The sequence below is a fragment of the Morchella sextelata genome, assembly GCF_020137385.1.
Source record: "Morchella sextelata strain SCLS chromosome Unknown scls_3, whole genome shotgun sequence".
Lineage (NCBI taxonomy): Eukaryota > Fungi > Ascomycota > Pezizomycetes > Pezizales > Morchellaceae > Morchella > Morchella sextelata.
In genome coordinates, this window is record NW_025408618.1 from 1,382,501 (window position 1) to 1,396,193 (window position 13,693).

Here is a 13,693-nt window from a genome sequence, read left to right on the forward strand (position 1 = left end):
CTTTGCCACAGGATTATCACTTGTTTTCTCGTGACAATAGGTGACCAGTGATAAAAACCCCTCATTACAAGAGGTAGGTAATATGAGACCGCCAGATCTCAGTGAAGAGTTTATATCTACATACTCTGCTCTACAATTTTGAGTCATGCATAGATTTGACCTCTTTGACTTTGTATAGTGAGACACACATACTCGTGCATGAACCCCAAGCTTTTACGTACCAGCATAGCGAATAAGCGCTCTAGGGTACTCCTCCGACACCCCAGAGTAGAAGAAAGGAGTTGCGGGGCTCGAGTCTTGGTCCCTGCATGTGTACAGGTGACTCGGATAGATAATCCATTGATTGTCACGATCTTGTATCTCAGAGACTTCGGACTTCGTGGCCCGATCTTAAGCTTGATACTGTTGAGTATCGGATCTGGTATAATTTTTACAGGTGGATCATAGAGAGATTATTTATGATCAGAGTCAATTACATGTGTTGGGATGAGTGACAGATTATGTCGCAACCTCGTAGCGTCACTAACTCTCACTCGGCAGCCGCCACCACCATCCACTTTTTGGTGGTCCACAACACAACTCCAATAGCGAAGCAGAGCTAGATGACTGTTACAGGGATTTTTACCTAGAGAGAGAGCCTTTAAGAACAGTACCCAGTGGATATCTTCGAACCCTAACCCGAATTGCGGCTCAACAGCATTCGACAAGGATGACGCCATCCCATCTCAGTAATCCGAGACCTCTTCCACAACACATCTTTGCAGTTAACCCCTAGATACCTTCCCACATATCAGTAATAAATCATGACGCTCACCCTTGAGATCGCCTCTTCAATCATCTTTCCACAGCCCATCGCCCACGGCGGCGCTGTTACAATCGACATTACCCCCCCATCACCCACTGGCCTCACTCCCACTCCCGCCCCAGCGCCGCCCCTCGCTACAGGCCCCGAGAATCCTCTTTACAGGCTCCCACAGTCGCTTTCCTCTGGCGGACTCAAGGTTCACCTCAATGCGTTCGTGAAACCACGTGTCAAAGAGACCCCCGAGGGACAAGCTTCATCGGAGCTCACCCGCGACTCTCGGACCAGCATCCTGGATAGGGACCACATATTGTATGAGATTACAAAGACCCCCGTGGGTGCGGACTATAATCTCACGTGCTTCCGCCACGGGAAGCACTCGGGTGGGTATGGGTACGGGACCATGGAGTTCAAGGCGGGATGGTTCTCGGGCGGGACATGGACAGTGAACTTTATGACCAAGGCGCCTGGGAAGCTTGTGGAGCATCGGATCCGCATGTCGGTTGATGAGGGCGGCAAAGATGATGGTGTCTGGAAGATGTGGGAGCCAGTTGAAAAGATTGTGGCTAGGGAGAACGCAGTGTCCCCGGACAGCTATGGTGAGAATGGTAGGGCGGTGGAGATCTACGATGATCAGGTTGCGGGAGCTGCGGGCATGCCAGAGGTCGAGTGGAGGGACTTTTTGACGGCTTGCTGGATCACAAAGGTGTGGAGAGAGGCGACGAGAGCGCCTATGATGGCGAGTAGTGCGAGGAAGGGAGAGACTGGGGCATTGGGAAGGTGGTAGATAGTAATAATTGAGCGAATACTGTGATATCAGGGTGTGATATTGGGGCCTGATATCTGTGTTTGAGCTAACTATAATTCTAAGAAGCTCTTTAGTAAATGTAGTAGGCAGTGCTACACTATACATGTAGTGTCTATCATAATTCATCTCGTTTTTGCCTCTATCTAATCCAATCACGTGACGCGCACGCGTCAAGCAAGCACTTTACGCGACTCTGAGATGCCAGTTCCCTTTGTATTCTAATCTCCTTCTTTGGGATGTCCTCTGTCTTAGCCTGGAACGACATGAATTGTGAAAATGGCCATTCCATTCACTTACCCGTAGGTTGCACATAGTTACTGTCTCAGAGCATCGCCTCCCAGTCTACCTGTCAGTGAGTAAACGCGCCCTCACGACAACCACCTTGTGCCGACTCCAACCACCCCCCCCCCCGCGGGTCCTCGGCACGCACCATGAACATACCCGGCGTGACGACTGCGCCCAGAGAGGGATCGGACAAAGAGAACGACACGATGAGCTCCTTCAACACAATAGACAGCTGTGCACCACAGCGGAGAGCAAGGAAAAAGAGGAAAACAGCGCTCGTGGAGCCTATGGGGAAGCGGAGGAGAGGTGTAATGGACTCGATTCAGTACCTGTCGCAGGACAAAGAGGCAGAGGGGAACTCGCCATGCGCATCCACTGTGAACTCAACTATCAATTCGTCGTATAGGCTTCCGTCGCCATTGCCCGAAGTCGAGGAGACTCTGAAGGAGGAAATAGACGATTGTGGGCAGGGAACAGAAGAAGGTGATGGGCGACTGGAACGGCTGCAGGAGCTTGATGAAGAGCTGCAGGAGGAACTGTATCTCCGCCCCGATACACTCATAGCAGACTACCGCATCCTCCGCATCCTCGGCCATGGGAACTTCAGCACTACCTACCTCGCAGAGATCACTCCAACTGAGCCCGAACCACCAGATAACCCCCGACCACTCGTCGCCATAAAGCGCATGAAGCAGACTCTAAGCTCCATAGGCGAGAACGAATACTCGTTACTAGAGTTCCTGCATAGCAATGGAGAATCACCGCGGCATGTGATATCTCCAATTACTTCCTTTTTTGACGAATCACATCATTTCCACTTAGTGATCGAACCTCTTGACTCCGGGCGGCCTGTAGCGTTGCCGCTATGTGGATGCGGGCATCCGCAATTGGCATGTCCGGGGCGTCACTTGGTGCTTGCAAAAATAATGTTACAGCTACTATCAGGCCTGTTATCGCTACACACACACAACCTAATACATGCAGATCTGACACCTGCGAATATATTGTTCTTGCCGGAATCGAATCGGATAAAGCTCATTGATCTGGGTAATACAATCAGACCGGAAGATCGAGCGGCATATCTCGATGATTTTGGGGTACAGAGCGCATGCTATCGGGCACCGGAAATACTACTGGGTGCCGGGCCATTGAGTAGGGTTATGGATGTATGGAGCGCTGGGGTCATTGCAGTGGAGATGCTGCTTGACGGAATTGTAGTCGGGAATGGGATAGAGGGCGGAGAGCTTTTAAGAGGGGTAATAGAAGGGAGGGGGAGTATGGTGGAGAGAGTGGTAGAGCTGGTCGGGAGTGTGAGGGAGTATCAGCATGGAATGTACTGGCAGGATATATATAGCGATATTTCGCTACATCCTGCCAAGAAGAAGCGTGGGCCGGGGAACCGTAAAAGGAGACCCGAGGAAAAGACCGGAATGTTGAAACAGTTTCTAGAGACCGAGACTGAAGATTCTGGGTTGGTAAAGTTCCTGATGGCAATGATGGAAGTAGGGGTTAGTCGACGAGGCACGGTAATGTCCATGCTAAGACACCCGTGGCTTATCAGGACGCTACTAGGCGATTGGGAGCGTGTATTGACAGGAGAAATGGAGGAGGTAGAGAGTATACAAGACCAGTCCGAGGTTGTGGCCCTCCAGGAAGAACAAGGGGAGGAAGAAGACACAGAAGAAGACCTCCCTCTACCCGGCCAGATGAACATGGACGGGCGACTGAAAGAGTATGTAGGCGATTTCTTTGCTATAGGCAGCCAGACAGGTAGAGAACCTTTAGACGCAACGGAACAGTCGACAGATGTGTTGGAAGAAAACTTGGAGCATCCATTGTCTTCACCATCTGTGGAGCGTTCTATCACACCTTTCTACTCTTCGCCGCCGATGCAGGCTTTACCAGTGACTCCTCCTCCTCCGTCTTTGTCGCAGTCTGTACAGGACCTATCTTTCAAATCCTCTCCACCATTACAGGCCCTGCCAGTCACCCCCCCTTCTCGGCCCTTACCAGCCTCTCCACCTCCCCCACCTTTACCAGATGCCATACGGAATACACCTCTAGACCGGTTCTCGCCTTTACCAGCGGCCATAGTTTCAAACATGTCTCCCTACAACCAGCCATGGCAGCCTGAACACACGGAAATCACCCCCCCAATACAGAACATTAAAATCGAGATTTTTTCTAGTTCTGTTGCTTCTGCTACATTTCAGCTTGAAAACGAAACCGAGAATTACAAACGGGAAGTGGATACATACAATTCAGCACCAGAGACATCATTACTCACGGGCGATGATTCAACGACTAGAATATTTGCACAGGAGAATTTGCTATCTTCGCCGCCAAGCTCACCAGTTGTTCCATTAGCGGCTATTAGCAAGGGTGATTATAGGAGTTCAGAGTCAAAAAGTCCCTCGCCTGTTGCAACGGTTGGGAATCCCGGCGTAACTGTTGAAAACGAGGGCTCTGTGAATAACGTAAATAATGGGGAGTCATTATCTATTAAGGAGGAGGCTTCGAGGAGAGCTAGTAATGTATGGGATAGAGATTTGGCCGCAGATATGGTAAGTTTTTATTCCGCATTTTATTTAATACTGCGATTTAATTGCTAATGGTTTGCTTAGGCATCTCTGTCTGAGGAATGTGAAGAGGAAGATGCGGTGTTGCTTTGTTAAAGTCTATATTTCTTCCTTTCTCCTTTTGTTTAAACGGATCTGTATTTTGGTAGGCATGTCCTGGGGTTCTTTCTTTCTTTCTTTCTTTACCTATAAATATGGGATCATTGGGTTTACTATCAGCGTCCATTTACGGCATTGTTTATGTTTCATTTTCAATTATTCTCGTTTCTATTTCATAGGATGCATTGCACTCTGGACGGAGTTCGATGGGGTTAAAAGGCAAGCATGGGAGACGAAAAGAAAGAGGAATGTGTAAATGTCCACAGTATGATCATAGCTCTCGTTTCTCCTCAAATCTAACAGTGTAAATTATAGAATCTCAATTGTCTACTAAAATCTAAATGCTTGACCTGCCAAGATCACTTGCATCTATCAGAATCCATGACCCTAATAAAGATGAGTCATGCCTTCTTGGCAGAAATCAAGAGAGGTCTAAAGGCAACATTCTCAACATCGCCCATAGGTAACCTAACACATAGGTATCCTGAGAATTTCACATTTCTCACCAGCAAACAACCAACCACAAACATTTCCCATCCGCAAATATGGCGCGCTACGATTCACGTTCACGTTCACCCGACTCAAAACGAACCAGACGAGGCGACGACCGCTACGAACCCCGAGGTGGGCGCGTCAGAAGTCGCAGTCGTGAGGTACGTCCCCAGCAACCGCATGTTGGCGGACGCAGTGAGATTGATACTGGAGCACAGAGACGAGACCGGGATTACAGGGACCGAGAACGGGACCGTGATAGAAGAAGAGATAGGAGTATTGATCGCCGGAGGAGAGGCGACGATTATTACGATGCGAGGGAAGAGAGGGCTAGGGGCGTTAGTGCGAGAGATAGAGATGAATGGGATAGGAGAGATAGGTCTCCAAGATTGAGAGACCGGGACAGGAAACGTTCAAGGAGCAGAGATACCAGTAGGGAACGTCTAAGGAGAGAAAGAGAGAGAGATACGAGACGGGGAGATCGGGATGAAGACCCTAGGAGGCCTTTAAGAGCAAAAGAGGTGAGAATGTTCTTGCGAAATAATAGTGATTATACTGACTCTGGACAGCCTACACCCCCGCCGGCTGTAATGAGCGACGAAGAGAAGATTCGACAGCGTAAAGAGCGTCTTGAAGCTTGGAAGCGCAAAAGGGCCGAGGAGGAAGAGGCGAAAAAAAACGCATCTCCTGCTGCCATCTTGTCTTCGTTGGAAAGACAGCCTGTGTCTGCTGAGGTTGTTCCTGTTGCTGTGCCTGCCACTGTCACCTCTTCAGCGTCTGTGAAGATAGCTGCGTCTCCTAAGGTTGCTGCGACACCCACATCCTCAACTTCCGCCTCCACCTCTTCCGCTGCCCGTCCAAAAGCTGACAAAGATTCACTAGTTGCCATCAGCTCGTCTATTGGTATGTCTACTCTCTATTCCTTGTCTTTTGCGGTAGGGCACGTTAACAGTATATATAGGCACTATAAATGGCTCCGCGCTACCAACGAACCGCCCGGTATCTACCTTTGGCTTTGGCGCAGCTACTAAGAAAGTTGCGCCCCAGAAGGGTAAACGGGCGCTAGCTTTCGGTGATGAGGAATCTTCTAGGAAGAAGCTTGAACGTTTGCCCTCGCCCATTCCTGATGCTGGGACGGATGGTGTAGGTGCAGAAGATGTAGACAATGACACCGAAATGCAGGATACCACTGAGGAGGAAGCTGCCGCCGCTGCAAGGGCCGCCGCTGCCCAGCGAAGTGAGCGCATCGAAGCGGAATCCGCAGAAGCAATGCAATTGGACCAGGAAGTAAAGGCAGCCGCTATAGCGGAACAAGCTCCAATCGAAGAGGATGAAGAGGCTGACCCGCTTGATGCATTCATGGCCGGAATTGGTACCTCAATGGCCACCGCAGAGAAAAAGACGAGCGATGCCAAAGCACCTGCAAGTCAGGATGGAACTTTGTTCGATGACGATGCTATAGATTTGGTTTCAGCAGAGGCAGACCCAGATGATATTCTGGCGATGGCAGCAAAGATGAAAAAGAAGAAGGAACTCCCAGCGGTTGATCATTCCAAGGTCAACTATGAAACATTCCGTAAAAACTTTTATGTCGAGCCAGCCGATTTGGCAGAATTGACAGAACAAGAGGTCGATGAGCTACGTCTTGAACTAGATGCGATCAAGATTCGGGGACAGGACTGTCCAAAGCCAGTGCAGAAATGGAGCCAGTGTGGACTACCAAGTCAAAGTTTAGGAGTCATTCAGCAGCTTGGCTATGATAAACCCACCAGTATTCAGGCGCAGGCTATTCCGGCAATCATGTCGGGAAGGAATGTTATTGGTGTCGCAAAGACTGGCTCAGGGAAGACTATAGCATTTTTATTGCCCATGTTTAGGCATATCAAGGACCAGAGACCGATTGAATCTCAGGAAGGACCGATTTCACTGATTATGACACCAACGCGAGAGCTAGCTGTGCAAATTTTCAAGGAATGCAAGCCGTTTTTAAAGGCTTTGAATTTAAGAGTAAGCTAATCAGGACACATTCATTATCTTGAATTTATTGCTGACTTTTAATAGGCTGTATGTGCCTATGGTGGTTCACCTATTAAAGATCAGATTGCCGACCTTAAACGTGGAGCAGAAATAATTGTGTGCACGCCTGGCAGAATGATTGATCTTCTTGCTGCAAACTCGGGCCGTGTTACAAACCTAAAACGAGTCACATATATTGTCCTCGATGAAGCTGATCGAATGTTCGATATGGGTTTCGAACCCCAAGTTATGAAGGTGATCAGTAATATCCGTCCAGACAGACAAACTGTGCTCTTCTCTGCAACATTCCCCCGCCAGGTAAGTGCCCTATCCCCGGTTTACAATCAAATAAGCAGATATTTTTAACACTGCGCAGATGGAAGCCCTGGCCCGAAAGATCCTACAACGCCCTGTGGAAATCACAGTTGGTGCGCGTTCGACTGTTGCCTCTGAGGTCACTCAAATCGTCGAGATTCGAAATGACGATACAAAATTCCATCGTTTACTTGAGTTGCTCGGTGAACTATATGATACCGATGATGATGCACGTACTTTGATTTTTGTGGATCGCCAGGAATCAGCTGACACTTTGCTTCGTGACCTGATGCGCCGTGGATACCCATGCATGTCTATTCACGGAGGGAAAGACCAAATCGATAGAGACTCAACAATCATTGATTTCAAGAATGGTGTTGTACCAGTTCTTGTTGCCACTTCAGTTGCTGCGAGAGGTCTTGATGTGAAACAGTTGAAGTTGGTGGTAAACTATGATTGCCCAAATCACATGGAGGATTATGTGCATAGAGTCGGAAGAACAGGGAGGGCAGGGATGCTGGGGACTGCCGTGACATTCATTACTGAAGACCAGGATAGATACGCAGTAGATATCTCAAAGGCACTGAAACAGAGCGGACAGAAAGTACCGGAACCAGTACAGAAGCTCGTTGATGGTATTTATTCTGTCGAAGTATTTATTTTGTACAATTGCTAACCTTATTTTAGCGTTTAATGAGAAGGTCAAAGCTGGTAAAGAAAAAGCTAGCGGATCAGGATTTGGAGGGAAAGGCTTGGAGCGCCTCGACCAGGAACGCGACTTGGCGAGAAGAAGAGAAAGGAAGCAATTCGCAGCGGAAGATGGTGACGAAGTAGTTGAAGACGCTGCCGCTGTTGATCCTGAAGATGTTGTTTCAAAGGCGGCGACATCTGTCACGGCTACCAAGAAAACGCAGGAACTTGGAGTAGGAGGCCCACTTGATGCCAAGATTGTTGTCATCAAACGATCTACTGCTACTCACAGCCCGGCTTCGGGCACAGATGCCCTAGACCGCGTCAAACAGGCTACATCAGCAATCCATTCTCGTCTTAATAAGACCGGGCAGCTTCGTACTGGTGTCCCTATTGATAATAAGGGGCCCGATGCTGGAGCATACCACGCCACTTTAGAAATTAATGACTTTCCCCGTAAGCTTATAAGTCTTATTATTTTATCCTTCCAAGCCCGTTGGAATCCGCTAATTGAATAAATAGAAAAAGCAAGATGGGCAGTCACCAATAGGACCAATATTGCCAAAGTTTTGGAAGCAACTGGAACATCCATCACGACCAAAGGTTCTTACTATCCAGCCGGAAAGACACCACAGCCTGGCCAAGATCCAAAATTGTATATCCTTGTGGAAGGTGATACCGAACTTGTGGTGACAAATGCTATGAGAGAACTTAAGAGGCTGCTCGCAGATGGAACTCTTGCCGCCGTAGATAGTGAGAATAGGGCGCCTGCCAGCTCAAGATATAGCGTATTGTAAATTTAAGATAGGGTTAGGTGTTGCACTGATCTGGTCTGGAATGTGAGGGCGATTAGTTAGTCAGTACACAATTGGAGTAATGTTAGATGGTATACGGATTGTTAATAGATCAGTGGATTCCATGATGTGATTATTGAGCTTTCCACTAGTTGTGCCTAAATTCGATCTCCAAGGTGATGCAATTCCGTGTGATGAACCATGACTCAGATAAAGGTTGCCAAGACACCCCGCGTTTCGGATAGGGAACATCTGAATAACAAAAACAACCCCGCTCCCACAATTTTGTACTCATCTCCTGATAGGCAAAACAGACATCATGGATAAAGCAGCTGGGCTCGTCGAGGGCATCAAGAATGTTACTCTTGGGGGAGAGGCCGCGGCCCCCGAGGCCAAACCTACGAGCGTCAAACCTAAAGGCGAAAAGAAGGCAAAGAAGGCTGCAGCGAAGGGTCCTGTCGACGCTACACCATTGGAGGTTTGACGCCAAATTTTTAGAAATTCGACTTCGTAGCTCTTGCTGACCACCTCTCTCTTTTCTCATAGCTTGAGCCTGCGCCGGAATTCATTCCCCATAGAATCCAACTTTTTGAGAAGCTCAAGGCCGAATACGACGCTGAAATTGCTGGTATGGGGTTCGCATCTTATGTTTATGTTTCGTTCGTCCTCTGACCTCGCTTTTTCTATAGCAAAACCCCGTGAGGAGATCACGGTTACTTTGCCTAACGGTTCCGTCATCGTGGGAAAATCATGGGAAACCACCCCTGCAGAAATCGCACGAAACATAGCCAAGAGCCTTTTCGAGAAGACTGTGATTTCTAGAGTTGATGGTCAATTGTGGGATATTGAAAGACCCTTGGAGAAATCATGTTCTTTGGAATTGCTTGACTTTGAAAACCCAGAAGGTTTGTTTGTCCTCTAAGCTGTGACTCACCACATCGTGATATAAAAAACTAATTTATTACAATAGGAAAGCGCGTCTTCTGGCACTCCTCTGCCCATGTTCTCGGTGAGGCTGCTGAGCGCAGGTTTGGATGCCATCTTTGTCTTGGCCCCCCGACAGACGACGGTTTCTTCTACGAGATGGGACTCGGCGAAGGCGAGGCTGTCACTGCTGCGGATTACAAGCCACTAGAAACCATTGCGCAGAAGGCCATCAAAGAGAAACAGCCGTTCGAGCGTTTGGTAGTTTCAAAGGAAAACTTGCTTGAAATGTTCAAGCACAACAAGTACAAGCAGGTCTTGATCGGGTCAAAGGTTCCGGATGGTACTAGTACTACTGTTTACAGGTGTGGACCTTTGATTGATCTTTGTGTTGGGCCCCACGTTCCACACACCGGTAGGATAAAGACCTTTCAGGTTATGAAGGTAAGTCTTACATGGGAGGTTACTTATATCCATATTCTCACACGTTTATATAGAACTCATCATCTTACTTCCTCGGCGATGCCGCGAATGACTCATTACAACGTATTTACGGTATCAGTTTCCCGGATAAGAAGCAGATGGATGAGCACAAGAAAATGTTAGAGGAGGCGGCCAAGCGCGACCATCGCAAGATTGGAAAAGAACAAGAGCTCTTCTTCTTCCACGAACTCTCCCCTGGGTCATGCTTCTTCCTTCCTCATGGTACAAGAATCTATAACACCTTGGTCGAATTTCTCCGTTCGGAGTACTGGAAGCGTGGTTATGAGGAAGTAATTACCCCGAATATGTATAACTCGAAGCTCTGGGAAACCAGTGGACATTGGCAGAACTACCAGGAGAACATGTTCACATTTGAAGTCGAGAAGGACAAGTTTGGTCTCAAGCCTATGAACTGCCCTGGGCATTGTTTGCTGTTTGGACACCGCGAGAGGAGTTACCGCGAACTCCCATGGCGGGTTGCGGATTTTGGAGTTATTCACCGTAATGAGTTCTCTGGCGCCCTTACCGGATTGACCAGAGTGAGAAGATTCCAGCAGGATGATACCCACATCTTCTGTACCGAGGATCAGGTTGGGCAGGAGATTCACGGACTTTTTGATTTCCTGAAGCATGTCTACGGGCTGCTTGGTTTTACTTTCAAGCTGAAACTTTCTACTCGTCCGGAGAAGTTCGTTGGTGATATCGCGACTTGGGATATGGCGGAAAACCAGTTGAAGACCGCTCTTCAGGAGTTCACTGCTGCTGGTGGGGGACAATGGGAACTTAACCCTGGTGATGGTGCTTTCTACGGCCCGAAAATTGACATTACCATCTCTGATGCTCTTCGCCGTGATCATCAATGTGCTACAATTCAACTCGACTTCCAGCTCCCGCAGAGGTTCAAGCTTGAGTACAACACCGGTGAGGTCGTCAAAGCAAAAGATGAGGCGGGCAATGAAGAAGTTTCGCATTACAAGAGGCCCGTCATGATCCATAGAGCCATCTTCGGAAGTGTTGAGCGTTTCATTGCTATTTTGACTGAGCACTTTGCAGGGAAGTGGCCTTTCTGGTTGAGTCCAAGGCAAATCCTCATTATCCCTGTTATGGCTGCTGCGAATGATTACGTCGTAGAGCTCCAGTCATTGTTCAGAGCTAAGCTTATGCATGTGGATATTGATGTTGGTCCGAACACAATGGCAAAGAAGATTAGAACTGGACAACTTCAGCAGTATAACTTCATCTTCGGTATGTCTTCTTCAATAATCACCTTTTCTTGGATTTCAAGGGACTAATAATTATCTAATATTAAAAATAGTTGTCGGCGCCACGGAAAGAGACACGAGGACAGTAAACATCAGAAACAGAGACGACCCAGAGACCCAAGCTAAGGGAGAGCTCATCCCAGTTGAAGAGGCTTTGGAGAAAATTTGCAAACTTAGAGATGAGAGGAGGGCTGTAAACTCTATTTAGATAGATCAAAGATATGCTCGTGAATAAATAAAAAATAGGTAAAGGTCTAATATGATCAAAGCCTTGTATCTCGTTCTAAAACAATCTTTTTGTCTGATCAAACAATTCCATAAACATGCCCATTTGCAATTGCACCAATAAGCCGAGAATCGCCCGAGTCCTCTACCGCCGCTCGCGACCCGGTTTGGCCCTTATGGGTGTCCGCATCGGATTCTCTAATCAATGTTTGATATTGTCAATACTGCTGTACAGAGATGCAGGAGTTTAATCGTATATATTTTGAACTTATCGTTAATTATATACAATCTGACAGCTCACATGCCTCTGCAAATTAAGCAACGCAAGCATCTCCGCATAATCCGACCTAGGAACTATTCTCTTATTCCACAATCCCACATTTAGAGAGAAGAAATCCGAGGCAGCAGCGAAAGCCTTCTTGTAGGATTCTAATAAATTGTTAGTTCAAAGTTATTATATTTAATGCCAATTTAGACTTACTATTATACTCAAATGTCCCTTGTGATTGAGCATACAAAATTAACGAGTTATCAATCAATCAATTGTGATTGAGCATTGTTATCTCGCGAGTGATTTTCTATGATTTATGTCGTGCAGATCAGGTGATGATAGGCTTGGCTATGCTATGACCAGGATTAGGGCTAGGGGAAGCAAGCATTTGGGTTACAGCTCCTCCCCCCTCAACATCATCACGAGAAGTTTAAGGCTACTATGACAATCTACTCCTTCTACATATTCGACCGGCACTGTGAGTCGCAAGGGCCTGTTCAAACTGTCTTTATCCTTTCGAGCTTCGAGCGCTACTGACCGCAAATCTATTCTGTTACAGGCGAGTGCATCTACATTAAACAATGGCACCAACGGGATAAGTTTCGGCCTACGTCTTCTGCTGGCCCTTCAGGGACAGACTCACCAGCTTCTCTCACGGGAGATGGCAAGCGCTCATCTGCTGGCTCTACCCTGTTGCGCAGCAACGATACGAACCCAAGCCGGCCCGGTGGACGGCTAAGCGTCCAGGATGATGCGAAATTGATATTTGGAGTCGTATTCTCGCTGCGGAATATGGTGCGGAAGCTCTCAGGACCGTTAGTCATTTGAGTTCTCTCGAGCCCTCCAATCAACCAGTACTGATCACTGTGGGTGGTAGCTAGCGAGGATTCTTTTATATCATATCGAACGGGCGCCTACAAGCTTCATTACTATGAAACACCAACAAACCTCAAGTTCGTGTTGTTGACGGACGTGAAGATGAACAACCTTCGGGTCGTGTTGCACCAGATATACGTGAATCTTTACGTTGAATTCGGTTCGTCCTCCTGCAAGAATGTGCTGTTGCGTGTTGAGATTAGCTAATTAGTTGGCGAACATGTAGTTGTCAAGAACCCTCTTTCTCGTAAGTTACCTCAAAGGTCAACCTCCCAATAAGCTGCTAATATCCCCTCAGCGGTTGAACATCATGGCGGAGAAGGTGTTGCTGTGGAACTTTTCGAGATGGGGTTAGACGGATTTATTGTGAGTACAACATACGTTTACAAAGTCCTCCCGAAGCCGCAGCTAATTTATTTAACCTGTACAGAGAACCATACAGGATTAAAATTGGATCAAACGATAAAAATGCCTTACTATTAATTTGTATTACGGATTGGCGCGATCGCTGGAAACAAATCGGATTTGCATTGGAGTTAACGGAGAAACTAGACTTTGACGCACCCCCTGGACAGTGCGGCTTTTACCTCTTCGTGCGGCTTTTTCTTGTGTGCGCATCCTGTTCGCTCTCCTGAGTAATCTCAAATGGTAGATTATGCTAGTAAGCTGGATTTGTGGCCTAGGACACACGCCTAAGGATTGAACTACGTCCCTTGATAGTCAAGTCAATAGACTCTTTAAATTATATTTAGATAAAATTTAGAGATTAAGT

At 47.5% G+C, this 13,693-nt stretch overlaps 5 protein-coding genes across 5 annotated transcripts; all 5 read left to right on the top strand.

Annotated features, from left to right (window-relative positions):
* Positions 1-803: 803 nt before the first annotated feature.
* On the top strand, positions 804-1,589 carry H6S33_009193 (uncharacterized protein; the record flags this gene model as incomplete). Its single annotated transcript, XM_044840561.1, has 1 exon — positions 804-1,589. The coding sequence occupies one exon, from the start codon at positions 804-806 to the stop codon at positions 1,587-1,589; it is 786 nt and encodes a 261-aa protein (XP_044698008.1).
* A 452-nt stretch (positions 1,590-2,041) lies between these two features.
* Positions 2,042-4,570, top strand: H6S33_009194 (uncharacterized protein; the record flags this gene model as incomplete). Its single annotated transcript, XM_044840562.1, has 2 exons — positions 2,042-4,459; positions 4,520-4,570. The coding sequence occupies 2 exons, from the start codon at positions 2,042-2,044 to the stop codon at positions 4,568-4,570; spliced, it is 2,469 nt and encodes an 822-aa protein (XP_044698009.1).
* A 548-nt stretch (positions 4,571-5,118) lies between these two features.
* Positions 5,119-8,883, top strand: H6S33_009195 (uncharacterized protein; the record flags this gene model as incomplete). Its single annotated transcript, XM_044840563.1, has 8 exons — positions 5,119-5,226; positions 5,284-5,586; positions 5,635-5,968; positions 6,027-7,072; positions 7,127-7,399; positions 7,458-8,031; positions 8,084-8,542; positions 8,609-8,883. The coding sequence occupies 8 exons, from the start codon at positions 5,119-5,121 to the stop codon at positions 8,881-8,883; spliced, it is 3,372 nt and encodes a 1,123-aa protein (XP_044698010.1).
* A 316-nt stretch (positions 8,884-9,199) lies between these two features.
* H6S33_009196 (uncharacterized protein) lies at positions 9,200-11,757 on the top strand (the record flags this gene model as incomplete). Its single annotated transcript, XM_044840565.1, has 6 exons — positions 9,200-9,358; positions 9,427-9,508; positions 9,570-9,785; positions 9,851-10,248; positions 10,302-11,532; positions 11,603-11,757. 6 exons carry the CDS (start codon positions 9,200-9,202, stop codon positions 11,755-11,757), a joined length of 2,241 nt encoding a protein of 746 aa, XP_044698011.1.
* Positions 11,758-12,486: 729 nt separating this feature from the next.
* Positions 12,487-13,369, top strand: H6S33_009197 (uncharacterized protein; the record flags this gene model as incomplete). Its single annotated transcript, XM_044840566.1, has 6 exons — positions 12,487-12,523; positions 12,605-12,860; positions 12,927-13,081; positions 13,148-13,168; positions 13,220-13,287; positions 13,352-13,369. The coding sequence occupies 6 exons, from the start codon at positions 12,487-12,489 to the stop codon at positions 13,367-13,369; spliced, it is 555 nt and encodes a 184-aa protein (XP_044698012.1).
* Positions 13,370-13,693: the final 324 nt, after the last annotated feature.